The sequence below is a fragment of the Mobula hypostoma genome, chromosome 8 (assembly GCF_963921235.1).
Source record: "Mobula hypostoma chromosome 8, sMobHyp1.1, whole genome shotgun sequence".
Taxonomy (NCBI): Eukaryota; Metazoa; Chordata; class Chondrichthyes; order Myliobatiformes; family Myliobatidae; genus Mobula; species Mobula hypostoma.
Genome location: NC_086104.1, coordinates 121,043,696 through 121,069,654, shown reverse-complemented (window position 1 = coordinate 121,069,654; position 25,959 = coordinate 121,043,696). Strand labels below are relative to the sequence as shown.

The window sequence follows — 25,959 nt, the reverse complement described above, 5'->3', positions numbered from 1 at the left end:
ACTCATTTCTCAATTGCTGGGAAGTTTCAGACTATTATAGTGGTGTTTAGTATTGTGGCTTTCTGAAGATTTACATAGATGTTACAGTGTAGCCCTAATTGTTTAATGGTATTGTGTAGTGCCTTTGCGATGATACCACACAATAGCAATAGTTACCTGCTCATGTTCCTACACAATAGTTAATAATTTCTGATATTTTTCAATGATTGATTTCTGTAAGTTATCTGTGCTTGGAATGGCTTTATCTATTAAATAAGTTGTTCTTGCATCTTTATCCTGTAATATCATATCTAATTGGTTGTTATAGTCATAGTCATACTTTATTGATCCCGGGGGAAATTGGTTTTCGTTACAGTTGCACCATAAATAATAAATAGTAATAGAACCATAACTAGTTAAATAGTAATATGTAAATAGTTATGGATTGCCCTCCTCATTACTTCCTTCTGTATTTGTACAGTATGTTTTCTTTGGCACATTGGTAGTTTGTTCGTCCTTTTGGGCGCAGTTTTTTATTGACAGTATTGTGTTTCTTGGATTTGTTGCGCATGCCCGCAAGGAAACAGGTCTCAGGTTTGGTTATGGTGACATATATGTACTGTACATTGATAATAAATTTACTTTTAATTTTGTTGTACTTTGTAAACCCCTCGGGCAACTATAGCCCTCCCCGTCTGTAACCCCTTCCAGTCCCCGCATTCCTCCTATCACCGTGACTCCCCTCGCCAGCGTTGCCAAGAGACCCACTTCACCGGCAACTTAAACCCACCACGCAACTATAGGCGCTGTATTCGAGCTACTGCCAATCACTTGCTGCCGTCACATGCAGTAACCAATCAACAGCGAGGATTGGGACGAGGGGCGCGGATAATGTGTTGCGTCACCTCCGTGGCGCGGGGCGGGGAAACTTCCAAATCTGTTACATTGAGGACGAACGCGGCGGGATTTCAGGTACGAGCTTTTCCACAGTTCGGATTAATTTTACATTGTCTGCTGACGTTAGTCAAAGTCTTAACCCATTAAATGTCACTAACTGCGCGACCGCTGCTCAGAGACGAGCCGAGCTTCCTCGCAAATTAGTTTCTGTTTTCTTCTGTCTGGGACGGTTTCAAAGTATGAGAGTTGAAACGTTGCCCGTGTGTTCAGCAATCATTAACCACTTGCAAGAGTGCAGAGGGAGCCTGGCCTATTCTTGGGCGGGGTGGAGGGGGTGGTGAGAAAGAGAGAAGAGGAGAGGGGGGAAGAGAGAGGGGTGAAGGGAGTGGAAGGGAGAGAGAGTGAAAGAGGGAGGGGAGAGGTGGAGAAGAGGAAGGAGAAAGAGAAGGACCGAGGAAGGGGAGAGTGAAGGGAGGTAGAGGGTGGAAGAGAAAGAGAATTTAATTTAATTGACACGTTGTGAAATCCTGTTTTGTGGCAGCAGTACAGAACTAGACAAACATTACTATAAGTTACAAAATAAATAATGCAAAAGAGGTATATTGTGATAGTTAGTGTTCGTGGGCCGTTCAGAAATCTGATGTCAGAGGTGAAGTTGTTCCTGAATCACTGAGCGTTGGTCTTTAGTTTTCTGTACCTCCTCCCAGATGAGAGTAATGAGAAGGGGGCAGGTTCTGGATAGCGACGGTCCTTAGTGAAAACTGCCACCTTCTTGAGGCACTGTCATTAAGAAGGGTGGGAGGGAATGGGTGAAGGGGAGGGAGAAAGGTAGAGAGTGGTGGGGATAGAGAGAGGGGATGAAAAGGAGAGGGTAGGCATTCGGAGTGAGAGATGAAATGTAGTGAGAGTGCGGGTAAGGTCAAAGAGAGGGAAGGTGATTGAGTGGGGAGAGGGAGAGAAGGGGAGTAAGGTTTGGGCGTTGTAGGGGGGGGGGGGGAGAGCCGGAGTAGGAGAGAAGAAGGAATCTGGAGGGAGTGAGGGGGTAGGGAAGGGATGTGTGAGAGTGGAGAATCCGTACCAGAAGAGCAGGGTCTGTGTGTGAGCGTGTGCGCGCACAGCTGGCGGAGCCGCGCGGCGCGACGAGGCAGCGTGCGCTGCTTCATTGCAAACTCCAGCAATTTGTTGCTTGCTGGTGGGTTCAGGGTGTCCCCGGAGTCCGGAATGTCGTCACAGGAGAGTGAAGGAGTCACAGAGATGGGCAGGGGTATCAGTGCCAGAGGGGACACAGAAGGGGGCGGAGGGGTTCGCAGAGATGGGGAGGGGAGTACGGGCTGAGTGGTTTGCAGCGATGGGCTGGAGGGGATCATGGTGACTGGGAGGGGTGTAAAGATTAGAGATTAGCTTTATTGGTCGATGTTCATCAAAACGTAGAGTGGAATTCGTAAGCAACCAACACAGCCCGAAAGTGTACTCATGCTTCCGGCCCACACCGAACACCTTCGGAATGTGGGAGGACATCTCAGCACCGAGGCGGTGACACGGGCAATGCGCAGACAGCCGTGGGTATTGATCTGGAGTAGCAATTACTTCTTCTGCTTTGCACCTGTGTACAGGAAATGATGTTAAACCATCTGGAAAATTGAGATTAGGTGTGGTTTGTCACAATATTTAGATTAAATTAGATTCAACTTTATTGTCACTGTGCCGAGTACAGATAAAAAAAACCAATGAAATGCAGTTAGCATCTAACCGGAAATGCAAAGAATAGTGTTATTTACAAAATAACTGCAAAGAAAATATAAAAGTACTGAGACTGTACAATATGGGTGCAATACTGCTTAGCGCTGTGATGTGAGGTTCAGCAGGGTCACAGCCTCAGGGAAGAAGCTCTTCCTGTGCCTGCTGGTGTGGGAGCGGAGGCTCCTGTAGCGTCTACCGGATGGGAGGAGAGTAAAAAGTCCATGGTTAGGGTGAGATGCATCCTTGATAATGCTTTTCACCCTGCCCAGGCAGCGTTTAGGGTAGATGTTCTCAATGGTGGGCAATTGGGTGCCGATAATCTGCTGGGCAGTTTTCACCACCCACTGGAGTGCTTTGCGGTCCGATACAGGACAATTGCCAGACCAAACTGAGATGCAGTTGGTGAGTATGCTCTCAATGGCACAGCAGTAAAAGTCCGTCAGTATCCTGGGACAGAGGTGAGCTTTCTTGATGCTCCGCAGGAAATAAAGGTGCTGTTGTGCCTTTTTGATCAGGATGGAGGAGTTCAGAAACCAGGTGAGATCCTCAAAAATGTGGACACAAAGAAATTTGAAACTTGAAACACGCTCCACTACAGCTCTGTTGATGTAGATGGGGATGTGAGTGTGACTCCTGGCATGCCTGAAGTCCACAATGATCTCCTTGGTCTTCTGGGCGTTAAGGACCAGGTTGTTGTCGGCACACCTTGTGGCCAGGTGCTGGACCTCGTCCCTGTAGGCCGTCTCATCATCCCCTCTGATCAGGCCAACCACTGTGGTGTTGTCTGTGAACTTGATTATGGAGTTAGAACCACGTACAGGAATGCAGTCATAGGTGAAATGGGAGTACAGAAGAGGGCTCAGCACACAGCCTTGAAGCACGCCGGTGTTCAGGGTGAGAGTGGAGGAGGAGAGGTTGTCTAACTTAACTGATTGGAGTCTGTTAGTCAGAAAGTCCAAGGTCCTATTGCAGAGGGGTGAGCTGATACCAAGCTGACGAAATTTGGCGATCAGCTTGGAGGGGATCACAGTATTGAATGCCAAACTAAAGTCAATGAACAGCATTCTAACATAAGAGTTGGGGCTGTGCAGGTGAGTCAGGGCAGAGTGAAGTGCTGTGGAGATGGCATCCTCTGTTGACCTGTTGGTGTGATAGGCAAGTTGATGGGGGTCCAGGGTAGTGGGCAGACAGGATTTCAGATGTGATAGAACCAGTCTCTCAAAGCACTTTGCAATGATGGGGGTGAGTGCAACTGGACAAAAGTCATTCAGGCCCGTGGCAGTGGAATGCCTCGGCACTGGCATGATGGTGGTGATCTTGAAGCTTGTGGGGACAACGGCCTGGGCCATGGACAGATTAAAAATGTCCGTGAAGACCCCGGCCAACTGCCCTGCATAGACTGAGCACACGGCCAGGTATTCCATCCGGACCAGCTGCCTTCTGTACATTCACCCTGCTCAGGGTGGTGCAAACATCGGAGGTGGAAAGTGAGAGAGGCAGTTCACCAGGTGGGAGATCCGCTTTGAGGGTGACCTCCTTGTTCTCTCGGTCAAAGCAAGCGTAGAAGTAATTGAGCTCATCAGGGAGGGAAGCAGAGCTGGAAGGGGACACAGTACTAGGTGGTTTGAAGTCTGTAATGACCTGTATGCCTTGTCACATGCGCCGGGGGTCCGAGGAGTTGAAATGCTCCTCGATTCTCTGTTTGTATATGTGTTTAGCCTGAGAGATTCCCCTCCTCAGGTTGGCCCTGGCTGAGCTGTAAGCCTCCCGGTCTCCAGACCTGAAGGCTGAATCTCTAGCTTTGAGTTTATTGTCAGATACACGGATGCAGGTTCAGTAAAAATCTGAACAGATGCATTGCATCATATAAGTAGCATTCTCAAGAAAATCATCATTCGCAATAAAAAACACAAAGCAAAAAGAAACTGACCTGACTGTTGCTGTAACACGCATGAAAGTTGCTGGTGAACGCAGCAGGCCAGGCAGCATCTCCAGGAAGAGGTACAGTCGACGTTTTTAGGCCGATTTTCTCTTACTATCTCTTCTTTCAGTTAGTCCTGACAAAGGGTCTCGGCCTGAAATGTCAACTGTACCTCTTCCTAGAGATGCTGCCTGGCCTGCTGCGTTCACCAGCAACTTCGATGTGTGTTGCTTGAATTTCCAGCATCTGCAGAATTCCTCGTGACTGTTGCTGTGCTGAGGGCAGTGATTGGGGTTGTGCCAGCTGGTTGATGAATTGAATGGTTGAAGAGAAGAGGCTGATCTTGAACCTGGTGGTGTGGGACTTCAGGGTTCTGTGCCTCCTGCCCCTGAGGAGCTGTGAGAAGATGGCATGGCCCTGATTTGCGGTGGGGGAGGGGGGGGAGACCACTTTAACGTGGATATTGCCTTCTTGAGGCAGCACCTCCTGTAGATATTACCGATGGTGGGAAAGGATATGCCTGTGATGTATTGGGCCAAGTCCACTATTCTTGGCATCCACGGTCCATCACCTGAGGAGACGGTTGAGGAAGAGAAACTCCACTCCATTTTGAAACTTCAGTGAGCAACTCCTCCCAACTCCCAAGTGCCAGTCTTCCATCTACAGGGCACATGTCAGCTGTGTTATGGGATACTCCCCACTTCCCTGGGTGGAGTTAGTCCATGCAGTCTGCATTTGCCACATTATCTGTCCCGCAACTATGTCAGGAGTGTGATGGCACATTTCCCACTTGCCTGGGTGGAGTTAGTCCACGCAGTCTGCATTTGCCACATTACCTGTCCTGCAACTATGTCAGGAGTGTGATGGCACATTTCCCGCTTGCCTGGGTGGAGTTAGTCCACGCAGTCTGCATTCGCCACATTACCTGTCCTGCAACTATGTCAGGAGTGTGATGGCACATTTCCCGCTTGCCTGGGTGGAGTTGGTCTGTGCAGTCTGCATTCGCCACATTACCTGTCCTGCAACTATGTCAGGAGTCTGATGGCACATTTCCCGCTTGCCTGGGTGGAGTTAGTCCACGCAGTCTGCATTCGCCACATTACCTGTCCTGCAACTATGTCAGGAGTGTGATGGCACATTTCCCGCTTGCCTGGGTGGAGTTGGTCTGTGCAGTCTGCATTCGCCACATTACCTAACCCATCTCTGAGACAGGAGTGTGATGAGACCCTCTGAACTTTCCTGGGTGGAGTTAGTCTGTGCAATCAACATCTGCCACGTTACCTGTCCTCAATCTACAATGCATGAATCAGAAGTGTGATTGAGCAATCTCCATTTGCAACTTGGAAAACTCAGGAAGCTCAACACCCCAGGATGCAGTAGTACACTTAATTGACATCCATCTGCAATCGTTCACTCACTCCTCCACTGATCAGCTCCCCGTCCTCGACCGTTCACTCACTCCTCCACTGATCAACTCCCCCTCCTCGACCGTTCACTCACTCCTCCACCGATCGATTCCCCATCCTCGACTGTTCACTCACTCCTCCACCGATCGATTCCCCATCCTCGACCGTTCACTCACTCCAACACCGATCGACTCCCCATCCTCGACCGTTCACGCACTCCAACACCGATCGACTCCCCATCGACCGTTCACTCACTCCACCACCGATCGACTCCCCATCCTCGACCGTTCACTCACTCCACCACCGATCGACTCCCCATCGACCGTTCACTCACTTCACCACCGATCGACTCCCCATCCTTGACTGTTCACTCACTCCAACACCGATCGACTCCCAATCCTCGACCGTTCACTCACTTCACCACCGATCGACTCCCCATCCTCGACCGTTCACTCACTCCACCACCGATCGACTCCCAATCCTCGACCGTTCACTCACTCCTACACCGATCGACTCCCCATCCTCGACCGTTCACTCACTCCTCCACCGATCGACTCCCCATCCTCGACCGTTCACTCACTCCAACACCGATCGACTCCCCATCCTCGACCGTTCACTCAGTCCGACACCGATCGACTCCCCATCCTCGACAGTTCACTCACTCCTACACCGATGGACTCCCCATCCTCGACCGTTCACTCACTCCAACACCGATCGACTCCCCATCCTCGAACGTTCACTCACTCCACCACCGATCGACTCCCCATCCTCGACCGTTCACTCACTCCACCACCGATCGACTCCCCATCATCGACCGTTCACTCACTCCAACACCGATCGACTCCCCATCCTCGACCGTTCACTCAGTCCGACACCGATCGACTCCCCATCCTCGACCGTTCACTGACTCCACCACCGATCGACTACCCGTCCTCGACCGTTCACTCACTCCGACACCGATCGACTCCCCGTCCTCGACCGTTCACTCACTCCGACACCGATCGACTACCCGTCCTCGACCGTTCACTCACTCCACTACCGATCGACTCCCCGTCCTCGACCGTTCACTCACTCCAACACCGATCGACTCCCCGTCCTCGACCGTTCACTCACTCCACCACCGATCGATTTCCCCATCCTCGACCGATCACTCACTCCTCCACCGATCGGGTCCCCATACTCGTCCGTTCACTCACTCGAACACCGATCGACCCCTCCATCATCGACCGTCCACTCACTCCACCGCCAATCAGCCCCTCATCCTTCATCGTTCACTCTGATCGGCCCCTCATCCACGGTCATTCACTCATTCCACCAGTGACGTACAAGTCACAGTTTGTACTGTCTATGAGACGCACTGCAGAAACTCACGAAGACTCCTTGACGCCACCTTACAAACTCACCTCCTCTACTGGCTGGCAGGACGAGAGCAGCAAGAGCAGGGGGAACATCACCCCCCCCCCCCACTGGAAGTAGCCCTCCAAGCCACACCCGGCAAAATATAATTACCATTTCTTCACTGTCACTGGTTCAGAATCCCTGGAACTCCCTCCTGAACTATTCAGGCAGCTCAAGGATAGCAGTGGTTGAAGAAGCAGCTCGTCTCCTCCTCAACAGTAACTAAGGACAAAGGTTTGAATACTAGCTCGCATGACTTAACTGAAAAGTTTGGTTTGATTGTTATTATCGCATGTAGGTTTACAAGAATGTTTGCAGGAATGAAAGGGTTAATATCTGAGGAGCCTTTAATTATTCTGGGTCTGCACTTGCTGGAGGATATGGGAGGATCTCATTGAGAACTGTCAAATGTTGAAAGATGGAGTGGACGTGCAGAGGATGTTTTCTCTAATGGGGGAGTCTCTGACCAGAGGCCACAGCCTGAGAAAACAAGGGTGTCTGTTTCGAGCTGAGGATGAATTTCTTTACCAGAGGGTGGTAAATCTGGAATTCTGGCTGCAAGTTGGCTGTGGAGGCCAAGCCACTGTTAAAACTGAAACAGAGATTGATAGATTCTGGAATAGTAAGGATGTCAAAGGTCTCCCAGGATAGGGAGTTTGTAGAGTGCCTACGGGATGCATTTTTGGAGCAGCTTGTCTGAGAGCCGACCAGGGATAAGGCTATTCTGGATTTAGTGTTGTGCAATGAACAGGATTTGATAAGTGATCTTGAAGTAAAGGAGCCTTTAGGAGGTAGTGACCATAATATGCTAAGTTTTTATCTGCAAGTTGAGAGGGATAAGGGCAGATCAGAAGTGTCAGTATTGCAGTTGAACAAAGGAGATTATGGAGCCATGAGGGAGGAGCTGGCCAAAGTTGACTGGTCGGATATCCTAGCAGAAAAGACAGTGGAACAGCAATGGCAGGTATTCTTGGGAATAATGCTCAAGGGGCAAAATCAGTTCATCCCCCGGAGAAGGAAGGATATAAAGGGGGGAAAGTGGCCACAGTGGTTGACAAAGGAAGTCAGAGATAACATAGCATTAGAAAAGAATTATAACAGAGCTAAGGTGAGTGGGAAGATGGATGTTTGGGAAATTTTTAAGGAGCAACAGAACTTAACTAAAAAGGCAATATGGGGAGAAAAAATGAGGTATGAATGCAAGCTAGCTAGGAATATAAAGGAGGACAGCAAAATTTTTTTTTGGTATGTGAAGAGAAGGAAGATAGTTAAGAACAATGTTGGGCCCTTGAAGAATGAATTGGGAGAAATTGTTATGGGAAACAGAGAAATGGCAGACGAATTTAATAAGTACTTTGGATCTGTCTTCACTAGGGAAGACACAAGCAATCTCCCAGATGTATGGATGGGCCAAGGACATAGGGTAACAGAGGAACTGAAACAGATTGACATTCGGAAGGAATCGGTGATGAGTAGACTGATGGGACTGAAGGCTAACAAATCCCCAGGTCCAGATGGTCTGCATCCTAGGGTACTAAAGGAGGTGGCTCTGGAAATTGCGGATGCATTGGTGATCATTTTCCAATGTTCCTTAGATTCAGGATCAGTTCCTGAGGATTGGCGAATGGCTAATGTTATCCCACTTTTCAAGAAAGGAGGGAGGGAGAAAACAGAGAACTATCGCCCTGTTAGCCTAACATCAGTAGTGGGGAAGATGCTAGAGTCCATTATTAAAGATGAAATAGCGGCATGTCTTGATAGCAGTGATAGGATTGGGCTGAGCCAGCATGGATTTACCAAGGGCAAATCATGCTTGACTAATCTATTGGAGTTTTTCGAGGATGTAACCAGGAAGATAGACGCGGGAGATCCAGTGGATGTGGTGTACCTTGACTTTCAGAAGGCATTTGATAAGGTGCCACATAGGAGATTGGTGGGTAAAATCAGAGCTCGTGGCATTGCAGGGAGGATATTGACATGGATAGAAAACTGGTTGGCAGATAGAAAGCGAAGGGTAGCAGTGAATGGGTGTTTCTCGCAATGGCAGGTGGTGACTAGTGGGGTGCCACAGGGCTCGGTATTGGGACCACAGCTGTTTACAATTTACATCAATGATTTAGAGGAAGGTATTGTGAATAATATCAGCAAGTTTGCTGATGATACTAAACTGAGTGGCAGTGTGACATGTGATGTGGATGTTAGGAGAATTCAAGGTGACTTGGATAGGCTGGGTGAGTGGGCAGAAACTTGGCAGATGGCGTTTAATGTGAATAAGTGTGAGGTTATTCACTTTGGGAGGAAGAACAGGAAGGCAGTAGTGTGGAGTTAGGTAAGGGAGAAATACAAAGAGATCTAGGAGTACTTGTTCATCAGTCTCTGAAGGTGAATGAGCAAGTGCAGCAGGCAGTGAAGAAGGCTAATGGAATGTTGGCCTTTATTACAAAGGGAATAGAGTACAAGAGCAAGGAAATCCTTTTGCATTTGTACAGGGCCCTGGTGAGACCACACCTGGAGTATTGTGTGCAGTTCTGGTCTCCAGGGTTAAGGAAGGACATCCTGGCTGTGGAGGAGGTGCAGCGTAGGTTCACTAGGTTAATTCCTGGGATGTCCGGATTGTCTTACGTAGAGAGGTTAGAGAGACTGGGCTTGTACACGCTAGAATTAAGGAGATTGAGGGGGGGATCTGATTGAGACATATAAGATTATTAAGGGATTGGACAAGATAGAGGCAGGAAATATGTTCCAGATGCTGGGAGAGTCCAGTACCAGAGGGCATGGTTTAAGAATAAGGGGTAGGTCATTTAGGACAGAGTTAAGGTGGAACTTCTTCTCCCAGAGAGTTGTGGAGGTGTGGAACGCGCTGCCTCAGAAGGCAGTGGAGGCCAATTCTCTGGATGCTTTCAAGAAGGAGCTAGATAGGTGTCTTATGGATAGGGGAATCAAGGGTTATGGGGACAAGGCAGGAACTGGGTATTGATAGTAGATGATCAGCCATGATCTCAGAATGGCGGTGCAGGCTCGAAGGGCCGAATGGTCTACTTCCGCACCTATTGTCTATTGTTTCAGGGTGAAGGCAGGAGAATGAGGTCGAGAGGGAAAATAAATTAGCCATGATTCAATGGCAGAGCAAACTGCATCGCTGAATTTTGCTCCGGTGTCGTATGTACCAAGATACAATTAAAAAGCTTGTCTGGCATACTGATCATTGCACAGGGCATAGAGGCAGAAGAAGGTAAAAAGATAAGAGAATGCAGAATCAAGTGTAGCAGTTACAGAGAAACTGCCGTGCAGGTAAATGATAAAGGCAAGATCATAAGGAGGTAGACTGTGAGGTCAGGAGTCCATTTAGTCATACCAGGAAACCAATCAATAGTCCTGTTACAGTAGGTTCAAAGCTGTTCTCGAGCCTGGTAGTACATGCTTTCAGGCTTTCGTATCTTCTGGAGAGAGAAGAGAGAATGTCAGGGTGGGTGGGGTATTTGATTATGTCAACCGAGGCAGTGAGAAGTGTAGACAGAGTGCACAGTGATCTCAAATAACCATGATTTGGAGTACAGGCAGTAGATGGAGAGGGTAGTGACATGGTGTCATGATAAACTTTCCTGCTATGGTCAACAAAACAGCTTGTCATTGACTTCAGGATGGAGGGGTTGAACAGTGCACACCCTCCTGTCTAGGTCTACAGCGTTGAGTTCCCAGGTGCGAGCATCAGCAGTATTCCGTCCTGGTCCGACCACGTTGATGCGATGTACCAAAGCTCATCAATGCGTTTACTTGCTCAGGAGGCTAAAGAAATTCGGCATGTCCCCGTCGACCCTCACCAATTTTTATCGATGCTCCGGAGGGGGAAAAAGTTCTCTCTGGATGCATCACAGCTTGGCACGACATTCGCCCTTACCGTGGCCACGAGAAACTGCAGAGAGCTGCGGACACAACTCAGCACATCACGGAAAACAGCCTCCCCTACGTGGACTCTGTCTATACTTCCCACTGCCTCGGTAAAGCAGCCAGCATAATCAAAGGCCTTTCCCACCATGGACATTCTCTCTTCTCCCCCCTTCCCCTGGGCAGAAGATACAAAAGTTTGAAAGAACATACACCAGGCTCGAGGACAACTTCTCTCCCACTGCTATCAGACTCTTAAATGGACTTCTTGTATAATAGGATAGGCTTCGTCCTTGCAATCTACCTCATTACGATTTTGCACTTTTTACTTTGCCTGGACTGTACTTTTTTCAGTAGCTTTTACACTCTATTCTGTAATTTTGTATTATCTTATTCTAGCTCAATGCGCCATGCAATTCGATCTGAATGAATCGTGTGCAAGACAACTTTTAAAAAATGTATCTTGGTGTGTGCAACAATAATAATAAAACACCAGTCAACGGGAAGTCTGGTGTCTGCGGTGTGCTGAGCTGTGTCCACAATTCTCCAAGGTTTCCCGCAGTCGTGGAAAGTGTGTTTCTTCAACCAAGCCATGATGCAGGCAGTTAGGATGCCTTATATGGCACATTGACAGAAATTAGTCATTGGATTGTTGGGGACATGCCAAATTTCCTTAGCCTCCTGAGGAAGGAGAGACATTTGAAATCGTAGGGCACTATAAGGCACTCGTGAGACCACACTTGGAGTATTGTGTGCAGTTTTAGGCTCCTTATTTTAGAAAGGATATACTGACATTAGAGGTGGTTCAGAGAAGATTCACGAGAATGATTCCAGGAATGAAAGGGTTACTGTATGAGGAATGTCTGGCAGCTTTTGGGCTGTATTCCCTGGAGTTTGGAGAATGGTGGGGGGCGGGGGGGATGTCATTGAAACATCCTAAATGTTAAAAGGCCTGAACAGATTAGATATGGCAAAGTTATTTCCCATGGTAGGGGATTCTAGGACAAGAGGACACGACTTCAGGATTGAAGGACGTCCTTTTAGAACTGAGATGTGGAGAAATTACTTTAGTCAGACGGTGGTAAATCTGTGGAATTTGTTGCCAAGAGCGGCTGTGGAGGCCATGTCATTGGGTGTATTCAAGGCAGAGATAGATAGGTTCTTGATTAGCCAGGGCATCAAAGGGTATGGGATGAAAGCAGGGGAGTGGGGATGACTGGATGAAGTGGATCAGCCCATGATTGAATGGCAAAGCAGACTCGATGGGCTGAATGGCCTACTTCTGCTCCTATATCTCATGGTCTTATGGTAAGACCCTGAGATATTTGTGAGCCTTCATGGCCATGGCCTCAGTGTGGTTGGAGTAGGACAGGCTGTTGCTGATTTTTATTCCTCAGAACTTGGAGCTCTCTGCCCTCTCAACCTTAGCGCCGTTGATGTAGGTGGGAGCGTGTACACCTCTCTTCTCTCCCCCGCCCCCCCCTCCCCTTCTCGGTCAATGACCAGCTCTTGTGCTGATGTTGATAAAAAGGTTGTTGTGACTCTATCTCACAAAGCTCTCTGTCTCCTTCCTGTACCCTGACTCATTATTTGAGATGCGGCAAACTTGTTAGTAAAGCGAGAGCAGAAGCTGACCGCGCAGCCCTGAGTTAGAGTAGGACACAGCCTTGTGGAGCACCGCTGTTAGATAATCATGGCTGATGTGTTGCTGTGTGTCTTTACTGATTGAGGTCTGTTGGTCAGATTGATGTGATAGGGGGAGAGTGTGGGCAGAGATACGAGGCTGCGTATTGGGCCAAGTGAAAGGAAATTTTGAAAAAAAAATTGACAGTGGTTGAAAATATAAGAAAGACACAAAATATTGGACACACAGGACGGGAATGGCAGCAACTGAGGAGGGAGGAACAGGGCCAGCATTTTGATTCTGGGACCAACTCTGCACCTGCCTCCACAGACACTGCCCGACCACAGTGTCGCAGCAGCCTCTGTGCTCCTGGTGGGGGCTGCAATCCAAATCTCGCTCTGCTTGCTCTAGTTTTGTACTCCCTCCAGAGCGCGGGGGCTTGAGGGAGCAGGAGGAAGTGACTAGGAAGACGTGGGGTCCTGATGGGAGCAGGGACAGTGGGAGTGAATGGGATGGAGTGGGGTCTCATTGGGATTGCAGGTGGTGGGAGTGAATGGGAAGGGGTGGGGCCTGTTTGGGAATCTTAACGGTGGGGCGAGGGGTTTTCCAGAACGCTTCTCGGGACCTTCAACAGATTTCTCTTGCCTTGACAGCTGACGGGACGCTCCAGCAGTTGGCCTTCTTGGGTGAGTGGGACAGCAGGATGAGCCCAAGGACAACTTCTGAAGGGCTATCTGACACTTGGTGCCATAGAAATTCCTGGGATTTTTGATCTGCAAGCAAGAGCGGATGGCCAGCTGAAGGAAGGCCCCTGCTGGGAGTTGCGCACTGCCTCCAGAGACCTCTGTAGGATTGGACTATGCCTTCCAAGATCCGTTACATTTTCCTCTTTCTGTGCGTCCAGCTGATGGTGATGCTGCTGTATAGGGTGGAGAACAGGCGGCGGGTGACGGACCTCATCAGCGTGCTGCTGGGAGCAGGCCTTTCCTCAGGCCCCAGCGCTCCCCCCAATGCTTCGCACCTCCTTGGCCTGCACCCAAACGAGAGCCTGGCCGCCAGGTTGCATGGAGACAGAGACAAGCTCTCTTACTGTCCGCAGGTCTCGCCATACCTCGGTGAGTGGGGTGCATTTGAAGGGCTGGGGGTGAGGAAGAGGGAGAGTTAGAAGAGAGTTAGGTGGGGGGGAGGGAATGGGTTCAAGAGGTCTTAACCTATTGTTCTGGTTGCAGGTTTGGGGTTGGGAGTTCACTAGGCCTCAACATGTTGCCCTGGTTGCAGGCCTGCGACTGGGTGTTCAATGCACTTCGTCCTGTTGCTGTGGTTACAATCCTGAGTTTAGATATTCATTGGTACTCACCCTGTCACTGTAATTATAAGCCTGGAGGGGTGTTCATAGGGCCCGCGTCCTGTTGCTGTGGTTACAGGCCTAGGATTGGGTGTTTATTGGTCCTATCACTTAGCTGTGGTTATAGGCCTGGGGATGATAAATTAGAATCAGAAGCCATTCACAATTGAAGTACATGACTTTGTCATGGGGGATGTCATGTCTTAAATGCTTGCTTGAGTTTTTTGAGGAGGTGGCCCTGAGGTTGGAGCACAGGACGTCAACTATGTGGACTTTACTAAAGCTTTTGACAGGCTCCCTCATGATCGGCTGCTCCAAGTGATACACACTCGTGAGAACTATGGAGGCTTGGTGGATTGGGATCAAAATTGGCTTGGGCATAAAGGTCAGAGGGCAGGGGTGATACTCTTACAGGCTCTGTGACTTAGTGGTGTTCTTCAGGGAATAGTACCAGGACCTCTGTTTGTAAATGACTTGAATGAAAGTGTAACTGGGCTGATTAGTAAGCTTGAAGATGAAACAAAAATTGGTGCAGTTGTGGCCAGTGTAGAAGATTGCTGAAGGATGCAGTGGGATATAGATCGATTGCAGGTATTTTGGAAGGCCGAGCGTACGGGTTAAGTACACAGTAAATGGCAGGAAACAGCAGCGTTGACATGCAGATATCTTGGGATCCAAGTCCGTAGATTCAAAGATAAAGATTAACTTTATTTCTCACAAGTGCATCCAAACACACAGGGAAATGCGTTCCTTTGCAACAACGACACAAACACAGTCCGAGGATGTGCTAAGGAGGGGCCCCGAGTGTCGCCATGCTTCCAAGCGCCAGCATTGCGTGCCCATAGCTTACTAACCCCAACCCAATGTGGGAGGAGACCAGGGTGCCCATTCAAAGCCCAGGCAGTCTCCAGGAGAATGTACAATGTTCAAAGTAAATTTATTATCAAAGATGCAGTTATAAAGAAAGCAAGACAGCGACTGTACTTCATTAGGAGTTTGAAGAGATTTGGTATGTCAACAAAAACCTCTATAAATGTACTGTGGAGATCATTCTGACAGGCTGTATCATTGTCTGGTATGGGGGGGGGGGTGCTACTGCACAGGACCGAAAGAAGCTGCAGAGGGTTGTAAATTTAGTCTGCTCCATCTTGGGTACTAGCCTACAAAGTACCCAGGACATCTTCAAGGAGCGGTGCCTCTGAAAGTCAGCGTTTATTATTAAGGACATCCAGCACCTAGGACATGCCCTCTTCTCACTGTTACCATCAGGTAGGAGATACAGAAGCCTGAAGGCACACACTCAGCGATTCAGGGACAGCTTCTTCCTGTCTGCCATCAGATTCCTAAATGGACATTGAACCGGTGAACACTACCTCACTTTTTTAATATATATTATTTCTGTTTTTTGCACGATTTTTAATCTATTCAATACACATACACTGTAATTGATTTACTTATTTATTTTTACTTTTTCTTCTATATTACATATTGCATTGAACTGCTGCTAAGTTAACAAATTTCACGACACATGTCGGTGATAATAATTCTGATTCTGATATGTATGTCACCATAGACAACCATGAGATTTTGTTTTCTTGTGGGCCTACTCAACAAATCTATAGAGTAATAACCATAACAGAATCGGTGAAAGACCATCCGACCATCCAACCAGAGTGCAGAAAACAACGAACAGTGCAAATACAAAAGAAGAAACAATAATAATAAATAAATAAACAATAGATATCGAGAACGTAAGATTGAAACATAGAAAACCTATAGCACAGTACAGGCCCTTTGGCCCACAGAGTTGTGCTGAACATGTACTTACTTTAGAAATTACCTAGGGTTACCCATAGTCCTCTATTTTTCTAAGCTCCAGGAGTCTCTTAAAAGACCACGTCGTTTCCGTTTCCGCCTCCACCACTATCGCCGGCAGCCCGTTCCACGCATTCACCACTCTCTGCGTAAAGAAAAAAAAACTTACCCCTGCCATCTCCTCTGTATCTGCTTCCAAGCACCTTAAAACTGTTAGCCATTTCAGCCCTGGGAAAGAGCCTCTGGCTATCCATACGATCAATGCCTCTTACATTCTTGTACAGGTAAAGAGGAATCCTTACAAGTGAGTCACTAGGTTTTAGGAACAGGCCAGTGATGGGGTGAGTGAAGTTTGGTTCAGGAGCCTGGTTGTTGAGGGGTAAGAACTGTTCCTGAACTTGGTGGTGTGTGTCTTGCAAACAGCAAACTCCATGGGTGGGAATCGAATCCCATCCCTGATCACTGGAGCTGTAAAATGTGCTAACTGCTAGGCTTATGTGCCGCCCCTAAGAGATGCCGCACAGTTAGATAGGGTGGCGAAGGAGGTGTACTTGCCTTCATCAGTCAGAGTCACAAAAGTCACGAGATCTTTAACTCTGGTTAGGCTGCATCTGCATTACTGGCCGCCCCATTGCAGGAAGGGTGTGGAGGCTTTGGAGAGGGTACAGAAGAGGTTCACCAGGAGGCTGCCTGGATTAGAGGGCATGAGCTTTAAGGAGAGGTTGGACAAACTTTGGTTGTTTTCTCTGGAGCAGTGGAGACTGAGGAGAGACCTAAAAGAAGTTTATGAAATTATGTGACGTGCAGACAGTCAGAATCTTCTCCCAAGGTCAAAATGTGAAATACTGGAGGGTGTGCGTTTAAGGTGATTGGGGAAATCTTAAAGGTGATGTATGGAGCAAGTAGCTTTTACACAGAGAGAGGTGGGTGCTGGAATGCACCACCAGGAGTGGTGCTGGAGTCTGATTCAACAGATGCATTTAAAATCCTTTTAGATGCATGAACAGGTAGGGAACAGAGGAATACGGACCAAGTGCAGAATGACAGAATTAGTTAGATTGACACCATGGCTGACACAGACATAGTGGACTGAAGGGGTCTCTTCTGCTATGCTATCGAACAGGCTTGGGGTTTGGGTAATCACTAGGCCATGCTCCACTGCCAAAGCTGCTGCCTGGTGTTGGGAGCTCACTAGGCTTTGTCCTGTTGCCACGATGTTGTGTGAGAGCAGGTGGATCCATCGGGCCTCATCCCATTGTTACGATTACAGCCCGAGGGTTTGGGCTCTGTTGCTGCAGTTACTGTCCTGGTGCTTGGGCGGGGGGGGGGGGGTGCTGTCTGTAGTCCTTGTCCTGTTGCTGCAATCGCCATCTGGATGTTTGGGGGATCTGCTGGGTTTTAACCCATGGCCGTGATTACAGACCTGGTGTTTGGCCTCGTCGGATTGCCACAATTACCGTTCTGGTGTTTGAAGGTAGGCCTTGTCCTTTTGCTATGGTGACCATTGCTGCAGTTACTGTCCTGGGGTTCAGGGAGGGCATCATCCTGGTGTTTAGACACCCACTAGGCCTCACCCCATTGCTTTGGTTAATGTCTCGGCACTTGGAGGTTCAGTAGGCCTCATCCTGTTGCTTCAGTTACAGTCCTGGTTCTGGGGGTGTCAGCTGGGCCTTGTCCCATTGCTGCTTTTACTGTCCCGAATTCCACTAGGTGTTGTTCTATTACTGTGGTGATCCTCCTGCAGTTTGGGGCTGTCTTCTGGGCCTCGTCTCATTACTACGGTTACCATCCTGGGGTTTGATTAGCCTTGTCCTGTTGCCACAGATCCCTTCCTGGTGTTTGGAGGTTCAGTAGGCCCCATCCCGTTGACTACTAGGCCTCTTACTGTCGCTGGGGTTTGGGCTTAACTAGGCCTTGTATTGTTGCCATGGTGACTGTTGTGGAGTTCAGGGGTGTCCACTATCCTCACCCCATCACCAACCTTTCTCCCCTCTTCTATGCCGACAGCGGGCCCGCGGCAGGTGAGCTTCCCGGCGGGGCTGACGATGGAAGAAGTCCTCCGGCGGAACCCAGATGTGGTGGCTGGGGGCAAGTACCAGCCTCCAGACTGTGAGCCCCAGCACAGCACGGCCATCATTGTCCCGCACCGGAACAGGGAGCAGCACCTGACGTACCTGCTCTACCACCTACACCCTTTCCTGCAGCGGCAGCAGCTTCGCTACGGCATCTACATCATCCACCAGGTGAGGGCTGCCACTCCACACCCACTCTTCTCCTCTGGCTGTTCCCTTCCCCTCCGTTCCTCCGGAACTCGGGACTCAAGAATCCTTGGTCTCCTCCTCCCACCTGTGTCCCTCGGCCTGCATTCGCAGTGTCTCCCGTGATCTGTATTCTTGTTTCCCATCACAGAAACAAGCCCTTCAGCCCATCCAGTGTGTGTTGACCGAGAGGCAGCATCCAAACCGGTTCCTATTGCCTGCATTTGTCCCGTATCCCTCTGAACCTTTCATGTGCACATACCTGTCCAAGTGCCTTTTAAATGTTGTGAATGTACGTCCCTCAACCACTTCCTCTGGCAGCTCATTCCATCCACCCGTCACCTTCAGGGTGAAAATGTTGCTCCTCAGCTCCCCTTTAAATCTGTCCCCTCTCACCTTAAAGCTCTAGTTTTAGACTCCCCTACCCTGGGGACAAGACTGTACCATCAACCTTATGAACACCCCTCATGGTTTTATAATCCTCTATAAGGTCCCCACTCAACCTCCTTCACTCCAGGGAAAACAGTCCCAGCCTGTCCAGTCTCTCCTTGTAACTCAAGCCCTGCAGACCCGGTGACATCCTCATGAATCTTTCCTGCACGCTCTCCAGCTTAATGACATCCTTCCTTTAGCTGGGTGACCAGAACTGCATGCAATACTCCGAGTGCGGTCTCACTGTACATCCTGCAATGTGATGTCCCAATTCCTGTACCCGGTGCCCTTACTGATGAAGGCCAGCATGCCAGACGCCTTCTTCACCACCCTGAACACAAGAGATTGTGCAGATGCTGAACCGTCAGACAGACAGACAGACACACACACACACACAGTGCTGGAGGAACTCAGCAGGTCAGGCAGCATCTATGGAGGGGAACGAACAGCCGGTGATTTGCATTGGGACTTCCAGACCTGAACGTTGGAAGGATTCCCTTCCAAAGATGTTGCCTGACTCGCTGAGTTGCTCCAGCAATTTTGCCTGTGTTCTTCATTACCCTCTCTACCTGTGTCTCCACCTTCAGGGAACTATAGACAGTGGATTCTGGTTAATTGGGACTTCAGGACCAGTACATTTTGGCCCAATTAAGTGGCTGCCCCAATTAGCCAAAATTCCATGGAAATAGCTAAAGGGGAAAAAAGACAAACTACCGTTTCACTGAGTAACAATATTTGTGTTTAAATGAAATACAAAACATATGAGAAAATTTTCCTTCTTCCATGGCCTTCTATCCTCTTCTGTCAGACTCCCCCCTTCTCCAGACCTGTACCCTCCACCAATCAACTTTGGAACTCTTTACTTCACTCCTCGCCCTTCAAGTTTCATTTATCACCTTGGGCTTTGCTCTCCCCTCCCCCTACTTTTTAAATCTACTCCTCAGCCGTTTCTCAGCCCTGCCGAAGGGTCTCGGCCTGAAACGTCGACTGTTTACTCTTTTCCCACTGATGCTGCCTGGCTTGCTGAGTTCCTCCAGCATTTTGTGACTGTTGCTGATAAAATTACCATTACTTCTTCACTTCTGTAAAACTGTGGATTAGTTCCTAATAGTTATTGACGGAGGAGTTCATTTGCCTTAATCTTTTGATTGACTGTAAATGAACAAAATCTGCGCGGACACCTAGTGCAGATAATGAACCGCCTTCATACGATACTTTTCACGATCCTTCAAATCTTAATGTTCATTGTAATATTCAAGATGAATGTCAATACCATCATAAGTCATAACTTGTTGAAGTAGTGAAATTGTTTAATTTTCACTCCCAGTCATTTCTGGCATCTCTAAGCCCGAATACTTGAAACCACAGAGAGCAAAATGTTCTGAATTGTCTTACTGCTTATTTCTCACCAACTGTCAGTGACAAAAATCACTGCTTTTTGAACACAAACACACAACTGACGCTATTTAAAAACTCAAACAACAGGAATTCTGCAGATGCTGGAAATTCAAGCAACACACATCAAAGTTGCTGGTGAACGCAGCAGGCCAGGCAGCATCTCTAGGAAGAGGTACAGTCGACGTTTCAGGTCGAGACCCTTCATCAGGACGAAGGCCTGAAACGTTGACTGTACCTCTTCCTAGAGATGCTGCCTGGCCTGCTGCGTTCACCAGCAACTTTGATGTGTGTTGCTATTTAAAAACTGTTTGCTCTAAGCACAGTGTAGTATCCAATGGCCCCACAAGTGCATGTGACTGACACTATTTAGAAACTGTTAGGCAACAGTCTCCAATTGAGAGGCATAGTGAACATAGGAAATCCCAGCGATTTCTCAATTTATTGTTTGTTCTTTGAAAGTTGTCTTAAAAAAACAGCTGCCCCAATTAACCAAAGGCCCAAGTAACTGGAATCCACTGTACTTGCATCCCTGGGTGTGTCTATTCTATAATAAACACTCCCTATGTATCTACTATTCACTGTGCAAGTCCCATTCTGGTTTAACTTCCTAAAATGCAACATCTCACAGCTGTCTGAGTTAAACTCCTTCCTTAGTCCACTTCCCCAGTCAATCTAGGACCCTTTGTAACCCTAGACAACCCTGTTCACTGTCCAATACGCCACTAACTTTAGCATTATCCACAAACTTAGTGATTTCTCCTGTAGCTTCCCACAGTACACTTAATCAGGCCTGGGTATTATTAGTTATTTATTTAATTTTTTGAAATTTGAGATACAATGCAGAACCGGCCTTTCAGTCCCAACGTGCTTCACTTCCCAGTAACCCACCTCATACCCCTAACCTGATCAGAGGACAATTTACAATGACCAATTAGCCTACTAACCGGTACCTCTTTGGACTGTGGGAAGAAACTGCAGCACCCGGAGGAGACCCACGCCTTTCACGGGGAGGACGTACAGACGGCGCTGGAACTGGGATCTAAATTGTGATGGTCTGAGCTGTAATAGTGCCACGTTAACTGCTACGTTGCCATGGCACCTCTTCATGCCTCGCTTACCTCTTTCCTAAACTCACTGCTTCTCTGAGCTTCTGCTCTGTACAGAGAAATATTCAACTGTTTACCAATATAGAGAAAACTTACAAAGATGCTGACAGGACTTGAGGGCCAGAATTAATGGAGAAGTCGAGTAGGTTAGCACTTTATTTACTGGAGCATAGAAGAATAAGGGGAGATTTGATAGATGAGTATAAAATTAAGATGATTTCGATAGGAAAAATGCAAGCAGGCTTTTTCTGCTGAGGTAGGGTGAGACTAGAAGTAGAGGTCAGGGGTTAAGGGTGAAAGGGTTTAAGAGGAACAAAAGGGAACTACTTCACTCAGAGGATGGTGACAGTGTGGAACAAGCTGCCAACAGAATAGATGTGGATTGAATTTGGATACGTACATTGATGGGAGGAGTGTGGAGGCCTACGGTCCAAGTGCTGGTCAATGGGACGAGGCATGAACTAGATGGGCTGAAAGGCCTGTTTCCGTGCTGTATGTGCTCTGACTGTTCATCTGTTCAGTTCTGGCCACCTCATTATAGAAAGCTTTCGAGAGGGTGCAGAGGAGATTCACCAGGATGCTGCCTGGATTAGAGAGGGTGCAGAGGAGATTCAGCAGGATGCTGCCTGGATTAGAGAGGGTGCAGAGGAGATTGATCAGGATGCTGCCTGGGTTAGAGAGGGTGCACAGGAGATTCAGCAGGATGCTGCCTGGATTAGAGAGGGTGCAGAGGAGATTCAGCAGGATGCTGCCTGGATTAGAGAGGGTGCAGAGGAGATTCAGCAGGATGCTGCCTGGGTTAGAGAGGGTGCAGGGAGATTCACCAGGATGCTGCCTGGATTAGAGAGGGTGCAGAGGAGATTCAGCAGGATGCTGCCTGGATTAGAGAGGGTGCAGAGGAGATTCAGCAGGATGCTGCCTGGGTTAGAGAGGGTGCAGGGAGATTCACCAGGATGCTGCCTGGATTAGAGAGGGTGCAGAGGAGATTCAGCAGGATGCTGCCTAGGTTAGAGAGGGTGCAGAGGAGATTCAGCAGGATGCTGCCTGGATTAGAGAGGGTGCAGAGGAGATTGATCAGGATGCTGCCTGGATTAGAGAGGGTGCAGAGGAGATTCAGCAGGATGCTGCCTGGATTAGAGAGGGTGCAGAGGAGATTCAGCAGGATGCTGCCTGGATTAGAGAGGGTGCAGAGGAGATTCAGCAGGATGCTGCCTGGATTAGAGAGGGTGCAGAAGAGATTCAGCAGGATGCTGCCTGGATTAGAGAGGGTGCAGGGAGATTCACCAGGATGCTGCCTGGATTAAAGAGCATGTCTTATGAGGAAAGGTTGAGCAAGCTGAGGCTTATCTCTTTAGAGCAAAGGAGAATTGATAGAGATGTAGAAGATAATAAGAGGTATAGATAGAATGGATAGTCAGCCACTTCACTCCAGGGCATATTTTTAAGGAGATTGGAGGAAAGTATCAGGGAGATGCCAGAGCTAGATATTTTTTTACATGGAGAGTTGTGGGTGTGTAGAGTGCCCTGCCAGGGGTGGTGGTCGACTCTGATACATTAGAACATTTAAGGGAATCTTGGATAGCTATCCATGTGGGAAGGAAGGATTAGATTGATCTTGGAGTGGGATAAAAGATGGCACAATATCATGGGCTGAAGGGCCTGTACTGTACTGTGCTATGTTTTAACACCTCTCCTACGTCCTGTGGCTCTACACATTGATGACATCATTGATTCTTCGCGAGGCTTATTCTCTCCCGCAGTTGCCCTTTATCCTCTTAATACTGTGTACTTGTAGGATTGCTTAGGATTCTCCTTGACTTTACCTGCTATCTCATGTCCTCCTTTTGCTATCCTGATTTCTCTCGGAAATGTACTCCGACAATCCTGACACCTCCCAAGAGATTCCCAGCTGCCTCTACCTGCCATACCTCTCCAGTTCCTCTCTGGGTTCGCTAATCATTCCAGACTTGCCTGTCACTTAACAGGTACATACCGTCCCTGAGCTCTCCCTCTCTCACTTTTAAATCTTTCCTATTTCATGGCCTCATTTAAGTAATAATTTGTATTTTAAAAAATTTTTCCTGTCTTGGTGCAATACCTCACATTTTCCCACACTAAACTCCATCCAGCCAAGTTATTCCTCATTCACTTAACCCATCTGTATCCCTTTGGAGTTGGATTTTCAGAAGGCATTTGCTAAGGTGTCACTTAAAACATTTACCACCCAATTATGTCCTTACAATTTGCTAATCCGCCCGTATTTGTATCAGCATCGAATGTGGCTGCAATATACTTGGCCTTTCATCCGAGTAAGTTGATCTGAATCCTGTTGTAACCTTAGACGCCTTCCCCGCGGTCCTCCACATCACCAATTCTGGCGTCATCTGCAGACTTGCTGATTTCTTCCCCAGCTTCTGATGACGACCAAGGTTTCAGGTTACCATGCACTTGTAATTCTAGGCCGCTGAACTCAACCCATTTTACTTTTAAATCCCTCACACTTGCCCTGCAAGCACAGTCTCCCAATCAGCCTTTGCAAATCCCCACCTAATACCATCAAAATTGGCCTTGCCCCGTTTGGAATTTTCAGATGTGGACCAGTCTTGTATCCCTCCATGACTATCTTACCACTAATAGAATTATGGACATTAGTACCACTGTCACTTCGGCTTCTTCCCCTACCTCGTTCCCCAATGGGAAGTCCGGTGTTGCCCTCTCTTTAGTAGGGCCATTGACACAGCTCGAGGAAATTTTCCTGGTTGGATGAGACCAAATCTGTCTCAGTCGGTCTGAAGGAGGTTGATGCCAGCTACCGAGACAGCCCTGTCCTTTCTACAGCTCACCGCATTCCTCCTCCAATTCCCACTGACTGTTGTGCCGGCCTGTAGTCCAATCCCATCAAAGTGCTCTCCTTTACACACTCACTGGACAATCTCCCAGGAATATCCCGGTAAGTATTGTGTTGGTGCGTGGCCAAGTGGCTAAGACGTTGGTCTAGTGATCTGAAGGCCGCTAGTTCAAGCCTCAGCTGAGGCAGCATGTTGTGTCCTTGAGCAAGGCACTTTGCTCTGCGACGACACCGGTGCCAAGCTGTATCGGCCCTAGTGCCCTTCCCTTGGACAACATCGGTGGCGTAGAGAGGGGAGACTTGCAGCACGGGCAACTGCTGGTCTTCCATACAACCTTGCCCAGGCCTGTGCCCTGGAAACCTTCCAAGGTGCAAATCCATGGTCTTATGAGACTAACGGATGCCTATATATAAATTACTGGGATATTCTCCCTGATTTTTAAAAAAAACAGTCCACATGGCCTTCACCCCTCTTTTTTGAGTCTACATTCTCTAGGTTTGTGTTAACCCTCTTGGGTTTGTGTTTCTAGCCTCTCTCCTGAGGTCTGCATATCCCTGCTTTGCATTCATGCCCTGATTTGCATTCATGGTTTGCACGTACACACCCGTCAGCTCTGCGTGCCTCAGTCTTGCGTTTACACCCTCTCCCCTTGGGTCTGCGTGACCTCAGTTATGTTTACACTCTCCCCCTCTCTCAGGTTTCCGAGATTCAGTCCCGTGTTCCTGCCCTTTGTCCCACGTTACCCACCTCAGTCCTGATTTCCCACCCTCAGTTCTGCATTCCCGGCTGTGGTCTGGTGTTGACGGCTGTGGTCTGCTCTTTGGGTCCCAGGCTGGGATGTCCACCTTTAACCGAGCCAAGCTGCTGAACATAGGGGTGCGGGAGGCGATGAGGGAGGCCGACTGGGACTGCCTCTTCTTCCACGACGTCGACCTGATCCCCGAGGACGACCGGAACCTGTACGTCTGCGACGCTCACCCCAAACACGCCTCTGTCGCCATGGACAAGTTCAGCTACAAGTGGGTCTGCTCTCTGTAACGCACCCTCCCAGGGAGCGTGGTGGGAGGGATGGTGAGGAGTGAGTGTGGGAGGGGCGGTGAGGAGGGAGTGCCATGCTGTTTGTGGGGGGGGGTGGGTGTCGCAGTGAGCAGGAGCGCCGCTCAGTGGGAGGGGGGCAGTGAGCAGGAGTGCCACACTGTGGGGGGGGGGGCAGATCACCGTGGGGGTGGGGTGGTAAGGAGTGCCACGCTGTGGGAAGGGCAGTGAGTACGAGCTCTGTGCAGTGGGAGGGGTGGTGCAGAGGGAGTGCGCGGTGTGGTGGTGAGCGGGAGCATTGTGCAGCGGGTGGGGCGGTGGGCGAGAGCACCATGGGAGGGGCGGTGAGGAAAATATCTTGTGTGCTCTGTCTGATGAGAGTGCCACCGAGAGAGACACATCCCAAATATAAACTTTGAGCAGTAGAAATACAAGTTAATATTAACGTAGATAATATATAATTTTCATAATAAATTAGATTATAATGTGGTAAAGTGGATCAGCAAATTTGTAGATGTTTCTAAGACTGGGGCGTAGAGGACAGTGTGGAAAGTTATCAAAGCTTGCAGAGGGATCTGGGCCAGGTGGAACAATGGCAGGTGAAAATGAATGCAGAAATGTGAGGTGTTGCACTTTTGGGCAACAGGCCATTGTAGGACCCACACAGTGAACGGTAGGGCATTGAAGTGTGCGGAAGAGCAAAGGGATCTGGGAGTACACATCCATAATTCTTTAAATGTGGTACACAGGTAAATAAGGTACCTGTAAAGAGAGCTTTTAGCACACTGACCTTCATAAATCAAAGTATTGAGTACAGGAGTCGGGATGTTTTTGCAGAAGTTGTATAAGATATTGGTGAGGCTAAATCTAG

General features: G+C 48.6%; 1 protein-coding gene across 1 annotated transcript in view; it reads left to right on the top strand.

The window, feature by feature from the left end:
* Positions 1-886: 886 nt before the first annotated feature.
* The window catches only part of si:dkey-199f5.8 (beta-1,4-galactosyltransferase 3), a 33,795-nt gene continuing 8,722 nt past the window's right edge, over positions 887-25,959 (top strand). Inside the window, exons 1-4 of the mRNA XM_063056696.1 lie at positions 887-951; positions 13,504-13,965; positions 18,018-18,253; positions 24,885-25,072. Of these exons, the coding sequence (XP_062912766.1) occupies positions 13,710-13,965; positions 18,018-18,253; positions 24,885-25,072 (680 nt within the window). The 5' untranslated portion in view covers positions 887-951; positions 13,504-13,709. The remainder of the gene's footprint in view (positions 952-13,503; positions 13,966-18,017; positions 18,254-24,884; positions 25,073-25,959) is intronic.